This window comes from Centroberyx affinis, unplaced genomic scaffold (assembly GCF_046629955.1).
Source record: "Centroberyx affinis isolate AG114_WGS23_722 - 3 ecotype Tasmania unplaced genomic scaffold, CSIRO-AGI_Caff_v1 ptg003263l_1, whole genome shotgun sequence".
Lineage (NCBI taxonomy): Eukaryota > Metazoa > Chordata > Actinopteri > Beryciformes > Berycidae > Centroberyx > Centroberyx affinis.
Genome location: NW_027281286.1, coordinates 47,203 through 68,894, shown reverse-complemented (window position 1 = coordinate 68,894; position 21,692 = coordinate 47,203). Strand labels below are relative to the sequence as shown.

General features: G+C 37.9%; 2 protein-coding genes across 2 annotated transcripts; both read right to left on the bottom strand.

Moving 5' to 3' along the window:
• Positions 1–436: 436 nt before the first annotated feature.
• On the bottom strand, positions 437–5,392 carry LOC139660263 (ladderlectin-like). Its single transcript, XM_071538354.1, has 7 exons — positions 5,288–5,392; positions 5,056–5,138; positions 4,340–4,449; positions 3,140–3,274; positions 2,642–2,747; positions 1,986–2,066; positions 437–1,450 (listed from the first exon to the last, which is right to left on the bottom strand). The coding sequence occupies exons 2-7, from the start codon at positions 5,108–5,110 to the stop codon at positions 1,368–1,370; spliced, it is 570 nt and encodes a 189-aa protein (XP_071394455.1). The 5' UTR covers positions 5,111–5,138; positions 5,288–5,392; the 3' UTR covers positions 437–1,367.
• A 7,531-nt stretch (positions 5,393–12,923) lies between these two features.
• Positions 12,924–17,373, bottom strand: LOC139660264 (galactose-specific lectin nattectin-like). The gene is made up of 6 exons (XM_071538355.1): positions 17,324–17,373; positions 17,092–17,174; positions 16,383–16,492; positions 15,129–15,275; positions 14,629–14,740; positions 12,924–13,957 (listed from the first exon to the last, which is right to left on the bottom strand). Exons 2-6 carry the CDS (start codon positions 17,144–17,146, stop codon positions 13,875–13,877), a joined length of 507 nt encoding a protein of 168 aa, XP_071394456.1. The 5' UTR covers positions 17,147–17,174; positions 17,324–17,373; the 3' UTR covers positions 12,924–13,874.
• Positions 17,374–21,692: the final 4,319 nt, after the last annotated feature.

Genomic DNA, 21,692 nt, shown 5'->3' with positions numbered 1-21,692 from the left:
TAGCGTTGGTCAGCCGCTGAACATAAAAGCGATTTTCAGACTGCGATATCTCCGCTGTTTCACAAACAATCTTAATGTCATTTCACAGGTGGAGTCGTATGCCCACTAGCTCATCAAAAAACAAATTTGGTACAATAACGTTGAGTCGTTTAGATTTTGTGGACCTCTAATTCAAAATTATGACTTTTTAATTGCAGTAAAATAACTGCATGTTTTACCGCCCGGATCCCAACAAAATCTGAAAACGGAAAAAGTATTTGCACTATTTTCACTCCATACTGCTGTCTTCAGTGGGATCTGTGTTCGAAGCTGATCAGCAACATGTTGCTGTAATGGACAATCATCCAATTTGGATATTTAAAACACAGAGAACTGTGTGCCGGTTCAGCAAAAGATCCATAACAGAAACCGCCTAGACAACATTGGGTTTCTAAAAAGGGCAACAAAGTCAGGTAGCAAGGCTAACGTTAGCTACTTGACCATAAATTCCACTTCTGCTTCTAGCTAACCCTGCCCTGACTTGTGTTGTGTATGCTGGATCAGTACAGAAGTGTGTCTGACTCTCTTGGCTGTAGTTTTGCCTTGTTAATAACAGCAGAGAGCCTTTCTCATCTCCTGCAGTAAATACATTTTAATGTATAAGAGTTTCAAAGAGCTTGGAATGAACGTACTGTATTTTAGAAAAATCAGTTTGAGTCCAAATAAGAGAAACAATATCATCCCTGACAGGCATACACACACATATGGGTGGGTGGTGGGTGACCTGCAGCGCCCCAGCACAATGACAGAGAACAGGTAAGAAGATCTGAGTCCTTTAGACTCAGACTCACTTAGAGGCCTAAATTTCAAATCTTTCCCCCTCAGATTCAGTTGCTCACCACAAATCCATTGCACATATTGGTTTTCGTTTCAGCTCTGACAGTTTTCTGCCATTTTTATGCAAAACCCATTTTTTGATACTTCTGCAAAGTACATGCAATCTCAATGACATTTTGCACAAGATCATTTGATTATGGCTATTACCTCACAGACTCAAAGATCAGCTTGTTTCAATGATTGATCCTTTTAATTTTGCATAAGACAAGTAAGAACAGTTCACTCAGCAGCAGAAGCTTGTGTTTTAAACATACTTTTCATTACCATTCTTTCTCCTCTCATTGAAAGCACAAGGCCTAAGAGTCACTCCAGCTTAATGTCACTTGTCGCTTCGTCCCTTAAGTAGCGTTACAGCGATAGCAAAGCAAAGCAGTACAGTGGATTAGTGAGATTATTATGAGAGTCTTCAGATGGTATATGAGAGTGAAGACACAAAGACAGTCACATCTGTGTTGTGCTTGTGCTTGTTATTGGCCCTGCATGCCTCTGTGTCAGCTCACGGGATCCCAGAGGCTTCTGGTGCAGAGAAACAGATGCTTTGTGGAACAAGACAGGTGATCCCAGCGCTTCTTCCCTGTAAAAACCAAAAACACAAAGGAGGAAGTTAGGGTCAATCAACAAAGCAACCTGAGAGTGTCTAATGAGCCTGTGCTTCACTAGATAGATAGATAGATAGATAGATAGATAGATAGATAGATAGATAGATAGATAGATAGATAGATAGAAAATAAAAATAATAATAATAACTTTATTTATATAGCACTTTTCTAAAAACAATGTTTACAAAGTGCTTTACATACAATAAAATCCAAAAGCAGCAATAAAAGAAAATAGGCATAAAAGGTAATATATTAGGTAGACAGGTACAACTAAAAACACACAAACAGAGATACAATTAAAAACAGATCGAACTTTACATTAAAGTGTGTGTAGAAAAGAAATTATAAAAAATAGGAATAAAAGGTAATACAAGAGATAAACAGGTGTAACTAAAAATAAACAAACAAACAGAGATACAATTAAAAACATATGGAACTTTAAATAAAAGTCTATCCCAAAACACAAGAAAGCAATAAAATGGACATACAGGTACAAGTAGGCTACACTACCGTTCAAGACTCCAGAGCCACCAAGAACCCTCCATGCCCCCGAAAGAGGCCGATACCCCAATCCACCAGGGCAGCACCAAACTGATCAGATAGATAGATAGATAGATAGATAGATAGATAGATAGATAGATAGATATTAAATTGCAACAACATTGATAGAACTTATCTCTGGTCCAGCACCCCCTCACCCCTCCTATCCCCATGATCTACGGTGGCCTGTAATTGACCCAAAGTCACATTTTTAAACTAGAGAGGAGTAAGCTAGCTAATTAGAGCAGAGACTCAACAGAAATATCTAGTGAAGAACTAATATATCACCATGCGGAATACTGGAATAATATGCTGCATTGTGAGCATTATTGGCTTGAGAACGAGACTTTCTTATGGTGGGTGGACGAAACAGAGATTAAATAATCCAAAATAGATGCATGTGATTTGAAAACAAGAGTGATGACAATACATGTGAATTGAAAAATAGTGTTTTTTTGTTTTCTTTTATGTCCCTTTCCATAAGGTCAGAGGTCATGGTCAGCTACAGGTGGTTGCTGGCATGGAGGCTCCCTACTGCTCCCAGTTTCTCCCACTGTAAGACGCTCTGTTCAAATGCATCAGCTACACGCCCAAAGTCCTAATATAAAATGTGTGTAGTGATTTACCTCCATAGTTCATTACTAAACAGTGCTGGCGTTTCCCTTTATTATCTGGGTTTCCTCTAGACCAGAACTGATAGTTGAAAGGCTGACCATCATGCCACACACTCTCCTAGAAGACAGAATAGAACACAGTAGAAAGATGTATAATTGAAATAACATAAATGAATAACTATTTATACAGCACTTTTCAAAACACAGTTACAAAGAGCTTTATGATTAAAAGGGAAGAAAAAAGAGACAAGAACAAAATTAATAAACGCATACATGGAAAGACAACTGTAGAGTAAAATCCAGTGACTTGAACTAGTTTAACACATTTGATAATAACTGAAAAATAAGTATAATAAAAAAAAAAATCACAAATAAATGTTTATGTAAAAAGCAAGCCGAAAGAAGTGATTTAAAACAAGACACTGCATTTGCTAAAAAAATAAATTAATTAATTAAAAAAAAGGTTTCATTGAATGACTGTCAGACCCTGTTTATTGGTAAATAATGTACCTTTTTTGCATCAGTGCCTCCAAGCCAATTGGTAGGATACTTATGAGTGATCCTCTTTATCATATCCTGAACTGCTTTGACATCATGATCGCTGTTTATCGATGCAAGGTGACCACCCAGAGACACACAGTGATTCTGCAATGGAATTAGAGAGATGGAGGGGCAGAGGGAGTGGGGTTTCCCAAGAGAAAAAACAACATAAAACGACATTAAAAAAAATACTAATACTATTACCACTACTATACTAATACTAATAATAATAACTAGAAGGCACCCGGTAGAGCGCAAACCACCGCCAACACTGAACAATTCTCCAACTTGCAAGGCTGCAAAGCCTCCTTATGTTTTGCTTGTTTATTTGATAATCAAAAATAATGCATAGCCATCAGTCATACATTAATTGAAATCATGGAGGATAACATACAAAGTTTCCAAAACTTATTTCCAGTGTGGTCGTCTTTTAACAGACAAGAAGGCTAAGAAAACATGTCATTGGCTGGCCGAGAGTCACAGAACATACCATAAAAAACACATCAAATAAATAAAATAATATAATAAATAACATACAGCACTACATACAGTACTATGCTGTCTTAGGCACCCTAGATTTGCTATATACATTTTGTCTTGGATGTTAATTTTCTGCAATAGTGTGTCAGTAGACTGCTCTTTATAGTCATGTTTTTATATTTAGAAACATTATTTTTGAAAGCATCTTCACTTTACAGCAATAAAATGAGCTTGCTAATTAAAATTTTCAATACAAACATAAACAAAAAATGTGAATAGTTCCAATGAGTGATATTAACTGAGTGGCTTACTCTCAACATACACCTCTTTACCTTCATCTTAAAAGACCTTAAACTGAGAGTCTGTTTGATTTGTAAGTCCAGCTTGTTCCATTCTGCGGCTCCCTGATATGCAAAGGTCATTTGCCAAACAGGTTTTAAATTTGTCTTCTGGGTTTTATTTGCCAACAAAATAGCACATGAATTCAATCCTGTTTAGCAGCCGACTTGGACGTCCTGGATACCAGACTTTCCCATGAATGCAGCATAATAGATATGGCAAAAAAAACGAAACATGGTCATAATGACTGTAGTCGTAAGAAAAAGACGCACTTAACGCCAAATTTGCAATAACAACAAAATAAACGTAGCCCAGAAGCATTCTGCACTGAAACCAATTCATTCTGATTACCTCAGCCTCAGCCCAGGTCATCTGTTGTGGAACGTAGAGGAAACAGCGATGGTTCAACAGAGTCCAACCATTGGGACACTCTGATGCTGTATCGACCACGGAAACCAATCCTGAAGAGAAATAGGGAAGGGAGGGGAATGTTGAGTCTGGGGGTAAATTGAACCACTGCCTTTATCTAGGAAAAATAATTGGTAATTTAACATCACATGTAACTTTGTGCGTTCACATCAAGTCTATTTGTAGTGGTTTGTTCAGACTCTGGAGTGTTTACTCCTTTAGTTTGTCTCATCGAGGCAGGTCAGAACAGTGTCACTCGAACTCGGGTGGCACCAAATCACCACACCGAGACCGAGAAAATGCAGAGTACAGACAAGTCCATCATGCTTACTTAGTTACAGGGACTGGATGTCGATTTGTTTTGACTCCCTCAGATTTGTAATTGGACAGTGTGAACCATAAGAATGCAACAAAGTCAACTTTTCTAGTATAGTTCAGATCAAAGAAAACCAACTGTGGGTGTGACCGCACCCTTACTCTACTAATGTGTGTGTCCATTGACCTGGGTATGAGGTGTAATGCATTTCAATGAATACAATTTAAATAAAAATGCCCTCTCACCTACAGAAGATAATTTTATCAAAGTTGACACATACACACACACACACACACACACACACACACACACACACACACACAGCATGGACACTAACACTCACCAGTAGTCAGAGCCATCATTGCACAAAGAAGTAGAGACACAGTCAGGATCTTCATGGTGGAGATGATGCAGATGTTGCCTTCACTGCAGAGAAACAGACATGTTAGTAAGAAGCCGTTTGAGCAGCATCAACTGTGGCAGTATATAAGAAGGAGGACAGAAGAGGATCAGAGGAGAAAACAGAACAGAAGAAAAGAGGTAGAGAGAGGAAAGAGAAGAGAGTTGTACTAAACCTGCTGTAGAATTATCTCAGTGTCAGTCTGTGTCCTTGTCCTTCCTATGCGGTGACGCTGAACAAGAGAAAGAGCAACTCTTATATACAGTCACTATCACAACACCTTTGTTGTATCAGACACGCTCTGGTTATTTTTATTTATTTCACCTTTATTTATCCAGGAAATGTCAGCTCACACTAATTGCTGCACACACATGCTCTTCTTCAGCAACGCCCTGCTTTACTTTTGTGCATGACCCATGGGAGCTGCCCAGTGCAGCCACAGCCTTCTAATGTTGGCAAAATATATTCAAACTCTTCATATTCAAGTATTTCACCATTTGACAGACAAGAGCGCCTCGTAGTATCCAGTATTTATCACAGAGTCCAGTTGTCTAATCCAGGTGCCTTCCTGTAAGGGAAATGAGTAGCGTCTTGTATTTCACTTTGGGAGATCAGTGACTTGAGGTTTCCCTGGATGTAGGCGAGTGTTATCCAAATAACTATCGAACGTTTCATCATTCACTCCCAATTTGGCTTTATATTTTTATGTCAGAATGTATTATTTCTCTGGAGTGTTTACTCCTTTAGTTCATTGCATCGAGGCAGGTGAGAACAGTGCCATTCGAACCTAAAAATTTAACAACTTGTCAACTTGTCTACTATAGTTGAGACCAAAGAAAACTAACTGTAGGTGTGATTGCGTGTTCCCCACATAGCCAATGTGATTGTTAAGGCACCAGTTGCTCAACCAGTCATTCAGAGCAAATATGCGACTGAACACCTCAGTTCCCCGAGGCTTAAGCAGGGGAAGGGGTCCTCAGATGAACACATTGATGTCATGGGCTTTGAGATACTTCAACGCCGATTCAAGAGTGACTGGAAAAATACTGGATACTACGAGGCTCTCTTGTCTGTCAAATGGTGAAATACGTGAATATGAAGAGTTTGAAATTATTTTGCCAACATTAGAAGGCTGTGGCTGCACTGGGCAGCTCCCATGGGTCATGCACAAAAGTAAAGCAGGTCGTTGCTGAAGAAGAGCATGTGTGTGCAGCAAATCCAGTTCCTGGATAAATAAAAGTGAAATAAAAATAAACTGAGCGTGTCTGATACAACAAAGGTGTCTTGTGATGGCTACTGATGCTGAGACAGAAGAAGAGAAGATAACTAGGATGCTGTCGGGGGCCGACAGCAAGGGTATATCCCCGAAATTCCCCAATTCTTGAAGGCCCCATTAAGTCAAATGTAATAAAAAGCCATTCAATGATCACACAATAAGACTCCAGGGTTAATCCTCCCAATTATATTGGTTGTGTATAATAGTTGTCCCAACTATTTTTATTTTGCCAAATAATAAAATTTTTTCTTCTTAGCTAATCTATCTTTTTAACACTCAATAATAAACAGAACTAATTACATAAAGCCACTAGTGGCGATGGATGGGGTTATGCCAGTACAGCAGGCAGAGCTGAAACATGGAAGTTTGCATTAAGATTACTGCCAGTTTTGTCATATTAGGCTGTTGAGCCACCAGGCCCCAAGCTATCAAGTTCTGATGCTGAAGAATGTAATAGCAAGTTAAAAGGTGTCAATATCCAACTTTGTATTGGCTTTACTGTGTATAGCTGTACACCCAAAGTGCTGCTGTTGGGCAAAATCTGGTTGGATCTGTATGGAAATTGGTGTGCATGTTCTACATGAAGGTTGAAACATGATTACCGAGTTTCATAGCGATTGGTGAAATTCTGTTTGAGTTATAAGCCAAAATGTCATAGGCCACGCCCACTTTCACTAATGACGACCAAACTTCAGATTTTGACTAGGACATGGTCCTAGTGCATTGTACCGAATTTAGCTTATTGGCCACGCCTCCTTCACAACTTTAAGAGTTAATATCATCAAAACTACAGTAAATATCAACAATCTATCCAAAAAAAATTAAAGAGCTTGGTCCATAGATGCTACTGACCGATTTTGGTGGTAATCGGTCAAACGGTGAAGGAGGAGAGGTAAAAAATTAGTTTTTCAAATAAATCAAAATATCTCAACAATTTTCCAAACCTTGAGGGTCTTATTGTAGAGTACGGTTAAGAGGACATGTGTACCCAGTTTTGTGTAAATCGGACAAACGGTGCGGGAGATATAGCCCTTTAAACTTTTGATTTTTGACCTTTAATTATAGCGCTGCCATCAGGCCAATGGGGGTCATATTTCTTGTGGGTCTAATTGAAGCCATACTAGACCATGGTGCAAAGTTTCATGGCTCTAGCATGTACCATCTCAAGGGAAGTTGAGCCCAAAGAGAAAAATAATAATTAAAAAAAAGTACAGTACAAAAATGTATTGATTAAATTATTAATAATAATCACAGAAAGTGCAAACTTCATACAGAGAAAGAGAAAAACAATAATAATAAAACAATAATAATTTTAAAAAGTAACAGTACAAAAATTAATTGATTAATTTATTAATAATAATCACAGAAAGTGCAAACTTCATACAAATCTCCATAATTTTCTGAACAATTCTCTTGACAAATTTCAATACAATATAATGCACCACTGGTGAGATATGGGTCCAAATAGCATGGAGATTAATTTAATCAGTTAATTAATAATAGTTATTACAATCATAAACATATCAAAATCAATAGAGTTCTTCCTCTAGGGGTCCATACCAAATTTGAAGAGATTCTTACCGTATTTCCTCTAATATTGGCCCGGGCCCTTATTTACCTCAGCTGCAAAGGGGACCAGGCCTTTATTGGAAGCAGGCTTATATTAGAGACAGGCCTTTATTTCTAATTCCTTCTGTTTGATAAGTATATTTGCTCATATTTTAGTATCTGATCTGCTTCTGTTGGGGTTCGTTAGGTAGCCGTTTTTTTGTTACTGCAATGTATTACGATAATTACGCTAATCGACGGCGGCATGCTCCAGAGACTTCCGCCAGGAGTTTACCGGTGTCCACCGTTGTTTTTAGCTGTGACCAGCAACTCTATAGCTCGCTCTGCCGGTCGGTCGGTCGGTTGGTTGGTCCACAAAAATTTCCCCACTCTTTGGCGGCCTATAGCCGCACAGTACGTGGTCGCAGCTATGGCGAATTCACGCTTGTTTCCTTTGTTTTTTTCCCCGGCTTGTATTTTGAGCCGGCCTTTATTTGTTCGTGCCATTATCGGAGACCTGGCTTTTAATTGACTACCGGCCACTATTAGAGGAAATACGGTATATAAACTGTTATCACGTTCACACGAAGGATATGCGGTGGCGGGTGGAGTGAATCCATAATATCCCCAAAACTCACATTTCGGGGATATAATTAGAAGAGAAGATAGATCCAACTCTGACACCGTTCGTCTGTGCGATTAGAACAAGAAATGGAGGCATTTCTTTTCCGCGTGCGAGTTAGTGAACTTGATTGAGACCAAATCACATTGTTTAAACAGATTGAAAAACATGTGAGAAGTTGCTGTGTTGTGGATCGTACCTCCAAGTGCAAAAATCCAGAAATGTTAGCAGTGTGCTGCTAGCTCACCATCTAGCTACTGAGTTGTTGGCTGATTGGACATTGGAGTCACTCATTCAAGTTAGCAGCATAGGTAAACAGGACTGCCATCAAAACCACAACAATGAAGCATTTAGGTTGCCTGTCCAGCCCCCATGAATCACAGTCTTTAACACTTTTTGAATCTGCATGAATTTTCATAGCGGACTGGACATAAGCCGATTCACCAGTAGTAAATTCGGACAGATACTGTCCGACAAACCTGATTGGATGGTCGATGTAGGCGGGACAAACCTACTTATGGTAAACGGTTTTGTTGTTGTTGTTCTAATATTATTTATATATATATATACAGTGTTGGGAGGGTTACTTTTAAAACGTATTCCACTACAGATTACTGAATACATGCCCTAAAATGTAATTTGTAACGTACTCCATTAGATTACTCAAGTTAAGTAACGTATTCTAAATACTTTGGATTACTTTTGGAATACTTCAAAATCGTCTTGCTGAGCCCATTTGTCTGGGTCACTCTGAATGTAGTTCACACTTGCTTAGGAATGACCTTATTACTGTCTTCAGAGGAAAAGTTATGCAAGTATGTAAACACAAATGTGGTTATGTTTTGTCCTGCAACCGATACTGTCTAAAGAAAAATGGCATCCACCAGAGAACAAAGTCTTCAGTTTTCCTTTACCCTTTCTTTAATTTCCATAGCATCAGTTAACCGCGGCATCAAGTAGAGTAAAACACATTAGACAAACATTCATGAAAAAAATAGTAATTTAAAACAAATTTCCTGCATTTCTATACCACCTAACCTCTTGGATTAAGTCAAGAAACAGCAACCCTGTATAATGTTAACCAAAAATGTAAAATTATGTCATGTTACTAGATTTCAGCATTGAGGTATACTTACATTCATGATTTTGCATAGGCATACTAACCTAAAAACCTATTATTGGGAATCGTGAGAAAGTTTCAGAGCGACAGAGACACAGAGCGTCCCCGTAACCATAGCAACTCACTCTCACTCCTGCCTGGTGCGCACGGCACGAGAAGAGAGGGAGAGACGCAGAAGAGCCGCTGACTGAGATTACTCTGAGCAGCATGCATGGGAATAAATTACAATATAATAGATTTGTGTATATTTCTCGCTATTCAGATGGTCTGAATAACTCTCTGCTGCGCAGTGCTGCTCTGTCTCGTCTTTCCTGCTGTCAGTTTCCTTTTTTCGCGTTGCAACGTTATCAGTTATGAATTTGTTTTTCATTGTGTGAGAAAATGGACTTGTGGCGTGAGAGCGTGTGAAAAAAGTCAGTTGCGTGAGTCTCTCGGTCAATGCGTGAGAGTTGGCAGCCCCGTGAACTCGCTTGACATTATTATGTATGAAACTGCCAATCAGATTTATTTACTTATTAATCGAAGGTGCAGGAACGCCGTTCCGGATCGTTCCGGCCCACTTTAACCCCTGTTTGTAAGTAAAATATTCTTCATATTTCCATGTCAAAAACTGGCTGTGTGTCTCCTCCTCCGACATTGCCATTGTCTTGTGGTGTGTGGCAGGTGCACCGTGCATGCACAAGTTGTTGCACATTTTTTAAATCTGTTTATGGGAAATGCGTGCCTCATATGAATTTTAGAGCAAATAAAACAAAACAAACAAATAAAGTAATCCCTTCAAGTAATCTATTTTTAAAGACAGTAACTGTATTCAGAATACCACCAATTTAAACTGTAACTGTAACGGAATACAGTTACTCATATTTTATATTTTAAATATGTAACGCCGTTACATGTATTCCGTTACTCCCCAACCCTGTGTATATATATATACATATATATATATATATATATATTGGTACAATAACGTTGAGTCGTTTAGATTTTGTGGACCTCTGTTGAAATTCAAAATTATGACTTTTTAATTGCAGTAAAATAATAACAGCATATAATAACTGCATGTTTTTTCGCACGATCCCAACAAAATCTGAAAACGGAAATAGTATTTGCACTATTTTCACTCCATACTGCTGTCTTCAGTGGGATCTGTGTTCGAAGCTGATCAGCAACATGTTGCTGTAATGGACAATCATCCAATTTGGATATTTAAAACACAGAGAACTGTGTGCCGGTTCAGCAAAAGATCCATAACAGAAACCGCCTAGACAACATTGGGTTTCTAAAAAGGGCAACAAAGTCAGGTAGCAAGGCTAACTTTAGCTACTTGACCATAAATTCCACTTCTGCTTCTAGCTAATCCTGCCCCAGCACAATGACAGAGAACAGGTAAGAAGATCTGAGTCCTTTAAACAAGGCATGCTTGAATCTGATTGATGTTAATTGAACTTCCATAAACTCCCATTACAAAGAATTTGTGCTTCCATTGTGTTGTTACACCTTTATAAATTTAATATGTAAGCTGCAACACTGTGTAAGACCACGTTTGGTCATGTTGCACACACCATAATGAACTATTCGATTAGGGCTATTACCTCACAGACTCACGCTTGAATCTGATTGATGTTAATATGTGGGTGGAGAAGAGTTCAGTCTCTCAGCTGAACTTCCATAAACTCCCATAAAGAATCTGTGCTTCCATTGTGTTGTTACACCTTTATAAATTCAGTATGTAAGCTGCAACACTGTCAGAAACTTCACTTGTTCTCAAGGGGCGTCAAAGTGTAAAACCACGTTTGGTCATGTTGAATATCTCCACCATCAAAAAATATATCTCCACCATCAGGACAATTTACAGTTTTTCAAATGGCAACTGACATATTGCCATTTGAAAAACTGTAAATTGTCCTGATGGTGGAGATATATTTTTAGAACTTTTCCATAATGATGAATCAAGCTCATATTGTCACTGTCAAATCATTTGCACAGTAGGCTTGGACTCCACTAATGACCACTATATTTCTTCTCATTTTTCTGCCCTAAAATGATCTGTAGCTCAAAGACCGCAAGTTCTAGAGCAACCAAGTTTGGTTGATAGATTTCAAATCTCCCCCACTGCTCGGGCAAAAAAATTACACCAGTGGGCCTGATGGTGGCGAACATTAAGGTCTAGAATCTAAATGGGGTTTTTTTCCATAAGATTCCTTGGTTCAAGTCGAATCCACTGCACATACAGATTTTCATCTCCACCATTTTGAATTTCATGTGAACCCTACTTTTTTGCTATTTCTCCTGCCAAATTGATCTAATCTCAATGAAATTTTGCACATATGTACTTGCCATATATGTACTTGCCAGATTAAGGCTATTATACAGAGTTTTGAAAATCCAAACCGTTTGGCCGTAGTGCACAAATGAATTTGACGGCGAAGACACAGAAACAGGAAGTCAGACATAGTTCCTAAATGCTTAATGCTAGAGCAACCAAACTTCAGATATATACGTATATTTGGGACGGATCCCACATTTGGTCACGCTCTATAGCACCACCTTCAGGCCAACATTGAAACAGCAGCTATTTTCTAACATTTCTCCAACAAAATTAACACAATCTCCACCAAATGTTACACACAGCCTGACTGAGCTGCCTTCATCATTCCTCTTTTTGATACTCATAACTGTTGGGCCTTGATACATGAATAAGTTTATGATGAAGATGCACAAACATGACGGGGAGCATAATTCCTAAATGCCTCATGTTATAGAGCAATCAAATTCGATAAATAGGTTTCAAATCTCCCTCACTACTGAGGCAAAAAAAAAAAAAAAAAGATGGTGGCACTATCACATGCAACTTTACAGTCGTAAACTGTGCGGCCTAAATTTCAAATCTTTCCCACTGAGATTCAGTTGCTCACCACAAATTCATTGCACATATTGGTTTTCGTTTCAGCTCTGACAGTTTTCTGCCATTTTTATGCAAAAACCAGGGACGCTGGAAGTCAGTCAGAGTTGGGGGTGCTGAGAGAAAGTCTATATAATGACGTCATATTAAATGCTGCGCAACATTCATGATTTTTGTATTAATTTGAATGGCCAACATTTTACACCAGTTTTAGAACATTTTACACTACAACAGACAGCAAACTTGAACACCAACATGCTGTATGTCAAAGCAGCATAGTACCATATTCAGCTATGGACAGTTCACACACGGAATGCAGGTTTATTCCTAATCAGAAGACGGTTTATTGTTGAGTGAGCCACAGCCACGCTATATGGGTAGCAATAGAACAAGGCATTTGAACTTTATAACACACACACACACACACACACACACAGAGCAACTGAAAACATTAATAATAACTGAATTAATTGAAGACCGCACTCCAAAACGCAACTCCACACTACAGAGACGTCCTCTTGCTCTCATTCGAAGCATGTCGCACTACCAGATCTGTGACAGAAACAAGAAATAACGTAACTGACTAAATGATATACTCAATTCATACGCCCTGTAACCAGTGAGACAGGAAATTGAGAGACAGGGAGCGAGCTACATAACGAATCGTCCGGCAGCACCACCACACCAAGATTAAAATAATGAACACACAAAGCATCTGAAATTTACAGTGTGACGGGGCTTAGCCTTGCGGTTACAGCCCCCCGCTAGTAGGGGGTGCTGCAGCCCCATCAGCACCCCTACTTCCAGCGTCCCTGTGCAAAACCCATTTTTTGATACTTCTGCAAAGTAGATCCAATCACAATGACATTTTGCACAAGATCATTTGATTATGGCTATTACCTCACAGACTCAAAGATCAGCTTGTTTCAATGATTGATCCTTTTAATTTTGCATAAGACAAGTAAGAACAGGTCGCTCAGCAGCAGAAGCTTGTGTTTAAAACATACTTTTCATTACCATTCTTTCTCCTCTTATTGAAAGCACAAGGCCTAAGAGTCACTCCAGCTTAATGTCACTTGTCGCTTCGTCCCTTAAGTAGCGTTACAGCAATAGCAAAGCAAAGCAGTACAGTGGATTAGTGAGATTATTATGAGAGTCTTCAGATGGTATATGAGAGTGAAGACACAAAGACAGACAAGTATGCCAACATACACACAACCAACACACATCCAATGATTTTAATATCACAAATGTGTTGTGCTTGTGCTTGTTATTGGTGCTGCATGCCTCTGTCTCAGCAATCGGCATCCCAGGTAGTTTTGGCGCAGAGAGACGGCTTCTTGCCGTTACACGACTGGTCATCCCAGCGCTTCTTCCCTGTAAAAACCAAAAACACAAAGGAGGAAGTTAGGGTCAATCAACAAAGCAACCTGAGAGTGTCTAATGAGCCTGTGCTTCACTAGATAGATAGATAGATAGATAGATAGATAGATAGATAGATAGATAGATAGATAGATAGATAGATATTAAATTGCAACAACATTGATAGAACTTATCTCTGGTCCAGCACCCCCTCACCCCTCCTATCCCCATGATCTACGGTGGCCTGTAATTGACCCAAAGTCACATTTTTAAACTAGAGAGGAGTAAGCTAGCTAATTAGAGCAGAGACTCAACAGAAACATCTAGTGAAGAACTAATATATCACCATGCGGAATACTGGAATAATATACTGCTTTGTGAGCATTATTGGCTTGAGAACAAGACTTTTTAATGGTGGGTGGACGAAACAGAGATTAAATAATCCAAAATAAATGCATGTGAATTGAAAACTAGAGTGATGAAAATGCATGTGATTTGAAAAATTTTGTGGTTTTTTGTTTTCTTTTATGTCCCTTTCCATAAGGTCAGAGGTCATGGTCAGCTACAGGTGGTTGCTGGCATGGAGGCTCCCTACTGCTCCCGGTTTCTCTCACTGTAAGACGCTCTGTTCAGATGCATCAGCTACACGCCCAAAGTCCTAATATAAAATGCATGTAGTGATTTACCTCTATAGTTCATTACTAAACAGTCCTGGCGTTTCCATTTATTATCTGGGTTTCCTCTAGACCAGAGCCGATAGTTGAAAGGCTGACCATCACTCCAGAGCCAAACACCCTCCTAGAAGACAGAATAGAACACAATAGAATAGATGTATAATTGAAATAACATAAATGAATAACTTTATTTATAGAGCACTTTTCAAAATAGTTACAAAGTGCTTTACGATTAAAAGGGAAGAAAATAGACAAGAACAAAATGAATTAATAAACACATACATGGAAAGACAACTGTTGAGTAAAATCCAGTGACTTAAACTAGTTTAACATACTTGATAATAACTGAAAAATAAGTATAATAAAAGAAAAAAATCACAAATAAATGTTTATGTAAAAAGCAAGCCGAAAGAAGTGATTTAAAAGAAGACACTGCATTTGCTTAAAAAACAAAAAAAAACAAAGGTTTCATTGAATGACTGTCAGACCCTGTGTATTGGTAAATAATGTACCTTTTTTGCATCAGAGCCTCCAAGCCATGTGACAGGTAACCATTTACGTTTACGTTTAGTGATCCTCTTTATCATTCTCCAAGCTGCTTTGGCCTCAGAATGGCTGTTTATCGATGCAAGGTGACCACCCAGCAACACACAGTGATTCTGCAATGGAATTAGAGAGATGGAGGGGCAGAGGGAGTGGGGTTGCCCAAGAGAAAAAACAACATAACACAACATAAAAAAAAATACTAATACTATTACCACTACTATACTAATACTAATAATAACTAGAAGGCACCCGGTAGAGCGCAAACCACCGCCAACACTGAACAATTCTCCAACTTGCAAGACTGCAAAGCCTCCTTATGTTTTGCTTGTTTATTTGATAATCAAAAATAATGCATAGCCATCAGTCATACATTAATTGAAATCATCGAGGATAACATATAAAGTTTCCAAAACCTATTTCCAGTGTGGTCCTCTTTTAAAAGACAAGAAGACTAAGAAAACATGTCATTGGCTGGCCGAGAGTCACAGAACATACCATAAAAAACACATCAAATAAATAAAATAATATAATAAATAACCCACAGCACTACATACAGTACTATGCTGTCTTAGGCACCCTAGATTTGTCATATACATTTTGTCTTAGATGTTTATTTGTTTTGTGCATTAATATGTCAGCAGACTGCTCTTTATAGTTTTATATTTAGAAACATTATTTTTGAAAGCATCTTCACTTTACAGATTTTTTTTTTTACGTGTAAGACTTTTGCACACTGGCCTACAGTAATAAAAAAAAACAAGGCAATAAAATGAGCTTCAACTAAAAATTTCAATAGTTCCCATGAGTGATATTAACTGAGTGGCTTACTCTCAACATACACCTCTTTACCTTCATCTTAAAAGACCTTAAACTGAGAGTCTGTTTGATTTGTAAGTCCAGCTTGTTCCACTCTGCGGCTCCCTGATATGTAAAGGAAGATTTGTCAAACGGGTTTTAAATTTGTCTTCTGGGTTTTATTTGCCAACAAAATAGAACATCAATTAAATCCTGTTTAGCAGCCGACTTGGATGTCCTGGATACCAGACTTTCCCACCAACGCATGAATGCAGCATAATAGATATGGCTAAAAAACAAAAAAACATGGTCATAATGACTGTAGTTGTAAGAAAAAGAAGATGCCAATTAACCAAATTGGCAATACCAACAAAATATACGTAGCCCAGAAGCATTCTGCACTGAAACCAATTCATTCTGATTACCTCAGCCTGAGCCCAGGTCATCTGTTTTGGAACGTAGAGGAAACAGCGATGGTTCAACGGAGTCCAACCCTTGGGACACTCTGATGCTGTATCGACCACGGAAACCAATCCTGAAGAGAAATAGGGAAGGGAGGGGAATGTTGAGTCTGGGGGTAAATTGAACCACTGCCTTTATCTAGGAAAAATAATTGGTAATTTAACCCCACATGTAACTTTGTGCGTTCACATCAAGTCTATTTGTAGTGGTTTGTTCAGACTCTGGAGTGTTTACTCCTTTAGTTTGTCTCATCGAGGCAGGTCAGAACAGTGTCATTCGAACTCGAGTGGCACCAAATCACCACACCGAGACCGAGAAAATGCAGAGTACAGACAAGTCCATCATGCTTACTTAGTTACAGGGACTGGATGTCGATTTGTTTTGACTCCCTCAGATTTGTAATTGGACAGTGTGAACCATAAGAATGCAACAAAGTCAACTTTTCTAGTATAGTTCAGATCAAAGAAAACCAACTGTGGGTGTGACCGCACCCTTACTCTACTAATGTGTGTGTCCATTGACCTGGGTATGAGGTGTAATGCATTTCAATGAATAAAAATTTAAATAAAAATGCCCTCTCACCTACCGAAGCTAATTTTATCAAAGTTGACACATACACACACACACACACACACACACACACACACACACAGCATGGACACTAACACTCACCAATAGTCAGAGCCATCATAGCACAAAGAAGTAGAGACACAGTCAGGATCTTCATGGTGGAGATGATGCAGATGTTGCCTTCACTGCAGAGAAACAGACATGTTAGTAAGAAGCCGTTTGAGCAGCATCAACTGTGGCAGTATATAAAAAGGAGGACAGAAGAGGATCAGAGGAGAAAACAGAACAGAAGAAAAGAGGTAGACAGAGGAAAGAGAAGAGAGTTGTACTAAACCTGCTGTAGAATTATCTCAGTGTCAGTCTGTGTCCTTGTCCTTCCAATGCGGTGGCGCTGAACAAGAGAAAGAGCAAATCTTATATACAGTCACTATCACAACACCTTTGTTGTATCAGACACGCACGTTTATTTTTGTTTATTTCACCTTCATTCATCCATAAACGAGGTTTGCTGCGCACACATGCACTTCTTCAGAAACGCCCTGCTTTACTTTTGTGCATGACCCATGGAAGCTGCCCAGTGAGGCCACACTCTTCTAATGTTGGCAAAATAATTTCAAACTCTTCATATTCACGTATTTCACCATTTGACAGACAAGAGAGCCTCGTAGTATCCAGTATTGAATCTTGAATCGGTGGTGAAGTATCTCAAAGCCCATGACATCAATGTGTAGGCTCCCTTTATCGTGTGTTGCAATTTATAGGCTGCCCAAGATAAACAATTCGTTCATACATGAGTTCTCAGAGCTATTATCTTTGACAGTCCCCAAATATGACAATATTGTCATTCTTGGAGATTTTAACATTCACGTCTGCTGCCCTTCCCATGTGTCGTTAATGGTTTTATTAGTGTTATTGAGTCTTTCAGTATGGTCCAGTCTGTCAAAGAACTCACACATAATAAACCATAATATTGTCAACAACATAATATGGTCTTCTGCTCTCCCATACCATGTTGGAGATTTTAGAAAAGATTCAAGAAAAGGTCGAAATTCCCCACATAGCCAATGTGATTGTTAAGGCACCAGTTGCTCAACCAGTCATTCAGAGCAAATATGCAAGTGAACACCTCAGTTCCCCGAGGCTTAAGCAGGGCAAGGGGTCCTGAGATGAACACATAGATGTCATGGGCTTTGAGATACTTCACCACCGATTCAAGAGTGACTGGAAAAATACTGGATACGACGCGGGTCACTTGTCTGTCAAATGGTGAAATACGTGAATATGAAGAGTTTGAAATGATTTTGCTGACAGTAGAAGGCTGTGGCTGGACTGGGCAGCGCCCATGGGTCATGCACAAAAGTAAAGCAGGGCGCTTCTGGAGAAGAGCATGTGTGCGTAGCAAATCCAGTTCCTGGATAAATAAAGGTGAAATAAAAATAAACAGAGCGTGTCTGATACAACAAAGGTGTCTTGTGATGGCTACTGATGCTGAGACAGAAGAAGAGAAGATAACTAGAATGCTGTCGGGGGCCGACAGCAAGGGTATATCCCCGAATTTCCCCAATCCTTGAAGGCCCCATTAAGTCAAATGTAATAAAAAGCCATTCAATAATCACACAATAAGACTCCAGGGTTAATCCTCCCAAGTATATTGGTTGTATGTCCCAACTCTTTTTATTTCACCAAATAATAACATTTTTTCTTCTTGGCTAATCTATCTTTTTAACACTCAATAATAAACATAACTAATTACATATAGCCGCTAGCGGTGATGGCTGGGGTTATGCCAGTACAGCACAGCTTACGTTATAAGCCAAAATGTCATAGGCCATGCCCAATTTCACTAATGATGACCAAACTTCAGATTTTGACTAGGACATGAATCCAGTTATTTATTTCTGTTTTTAAACTGCATTTTCAAATAGATTTTTAAATTCCATTATTTATTTATGAATTCATTAATGTATTTTTAAATGATGTTCTTATTGACTGTTTTATGGTTGTTTTTGTAAATCCCTTTTCTAATTTGAACTATTTATTGATGGATTAATATTTTATTTGTAAATTCTTCTTTTTATAATTCCTCTTTTTATTACCCATTAAAATATCAAATAATTAATTACTTTGTAATTTCGTCTATTTATTCATAGATTAATGAATTAATTTGTAAACAAATGTATTAATGTCTATTTTTATTGTATAATTAGTTATTAATTAATTAAATGCTTTATTACTATTTCTGTGACACTTGTGGTCCTCCATAATTGACTGTTTTATGGTTGTTTTTGTAAATCCCTTTTCTAATTTGAACTATTTATTGATGGATTAATATTTTATTTGTAAATTCTTCTTTTTATAATTCCTCTTTTTATTACCCATTAAAATATCAAATAATTAATTACTTTGTAATTTAGTCTATTTATTCATAGATTAATAAATTAATTTGTAAACAAATGTATTAATGTCTATTTTTATTGTATAATTAGTTATTAATTAATTAAATGCTTTATTACTATTTCCGTGAAACTTGTGGTCCTCCATAATTGACTGTTTTATGGTTGTTTTTGTAAATCCCTTTTTAATTTGAACTATTTATTGATGGATTAATATTTCATTTGTAAATTCTTTTTATAATTCCTCTTTTTGATGCCCATTAAAATATCAAATAATGAATTACTTAATTTAGTCTATTCATAGAATAATACATTTATTTGTAAACAAATCTATTAATTCCTATTTTTATTGTACAATTAGTTATTAATTCATGAAATGCTTTGTTACTATTTCGGACACTTGTGGTCCTCCATATTAGAGCATTGTACCGAATTTAGCTTACTGGCCACGCCTCCTTCACAAATTTAAGAGTTATTGTCATCAAAGCTACAGTAGATATCAACAATCTATACAAAAAAAACAAAATTAAAGAGCTTGGTCCATAGATGCTACTGACCGATTTTGGTGGTAATCGGTCAAACCGTGTAGGAGGAGAGGAAAAAAAATAGTTTTTCAAATAATTCAAAATATCTCAAAAATGTTCATATCATCAATATTTCGTCAAATAATAAAATTTTTTCTTCTTGGCTAATCTATCTTTTTAACACTCAATAATAAACATAACTAATTACATATAGCCGCTAGCGGCGATGGCTGGGGTTATGCCAGTACAGCAGCCAGAGCTGAAACATGGAAGTTTGCATTAAGATTACAGTCATTTTTGTCATATTGGGCTGTTGAGCCATCAGACCCCAAGCTATCAAGTTCTGATACTGAAGAATGTAACAGCAAGTTCAAAGGTGTCAATATCCAACTTTGTATTGGCTTTACTCTGTTTAGCTGTACACTCAAAATGCTGCTGCTGGGCAAAATCTGGTTGGATCTGTATGGAAATCGGTGTGCATGTTTCACATAAAGGTTGAAACATGACTACCAAGTTTCATAGTGATAAGTGAAATTCTGTTTGCGTTATAAGCCAAAATGTCATAGGCCACGCCCACTTTCACTAATGACGACCAAACTTCAGATTTTGACTAGGACATGATCCTAGAGCATTGTACTGAATTTAGCTTATTGGCCACGCCTCCTTCACAACTTTACGTTTATATCATCAAAACTACAGTAGATATCAACAATCTATATAAAAAAAATTAAGGAGCTTGGTCCATAGATGCTACTGACCGATTTTGGTGGTAATCGGTCAAATGGTGTAGGAGGAGAGGAAAAAAAATTGTTTTTCAAATAATTCAAAATGTCTCAAAAATTTTCCAAACCTTGAGGGTCCTTATAGTAAATTTGTAGAGTATGGATAGGTGGACATGTGTGCCAAGTTTCATGTACATCGGACAAACGGTGTGGGAGATACAGCCCTTTAAACCTTTTATTTTTGACCTTTAATTATAGCGCCACCATCAGGCCGATGGGGGGGTCATATTTCTTGTGGGTCTAATTGAAGCCATACTAGACCATGGTGCAAAGTTTCATGGCTCTAGCATGTACCATCTCACGGGAAATTGAGCCCAAAGAGAAAAACAATAATAATTAAAAAAAGTAACAGTACAAAAATTAATTGATTAATTTATTAATAATAATCACAGAAAGTGCAAACTTCATACAAATTTCCGTAATTGCCTGAACAATTCTCTTGACAAATTTCAATACAATATAATGCACCATTGGTGAGATATGGGTCCAAATAGCACAGAGATTAATTTAATCAGTTAATTAACAATAGTTATTATAATCATAAACATATCAAAATCAGTAGAGTTCTTCTAGGGGTCATCAATGTCCATACCAAATTTGAAAAGATTCTTATAAAAACTGTTCAAGTTATCACGTTCACATGAAGGATCTGCGGTGGCAGGTGGAGTGAATCCATAATATCCCCGAAACTCACATTTCGGGGATATAATTTGAAGAGAAGATAGATCCAACCCTGACACCATTCTTCTGTGCGATTAGAACAAGAAATTGAGGCATTTCTTGTCCACATGAGAGCTAGTGAGCTTGATTGAGACCAAATCACATTGTTTAAACAGATTGAACAACATGTGAAAAGTTGATGTGTTGTGGATCGTACCTCCAAGTGCAAAAATCCTGAAATGTTAGCAGTGTGCTGCTAGCTCGCCATCTAGCTACTGAGTTGGTGGCTGATTGGACAGTGGAGTCACTCATTCAAGTTAGCAGCATAGGTGAACAGGACTGCC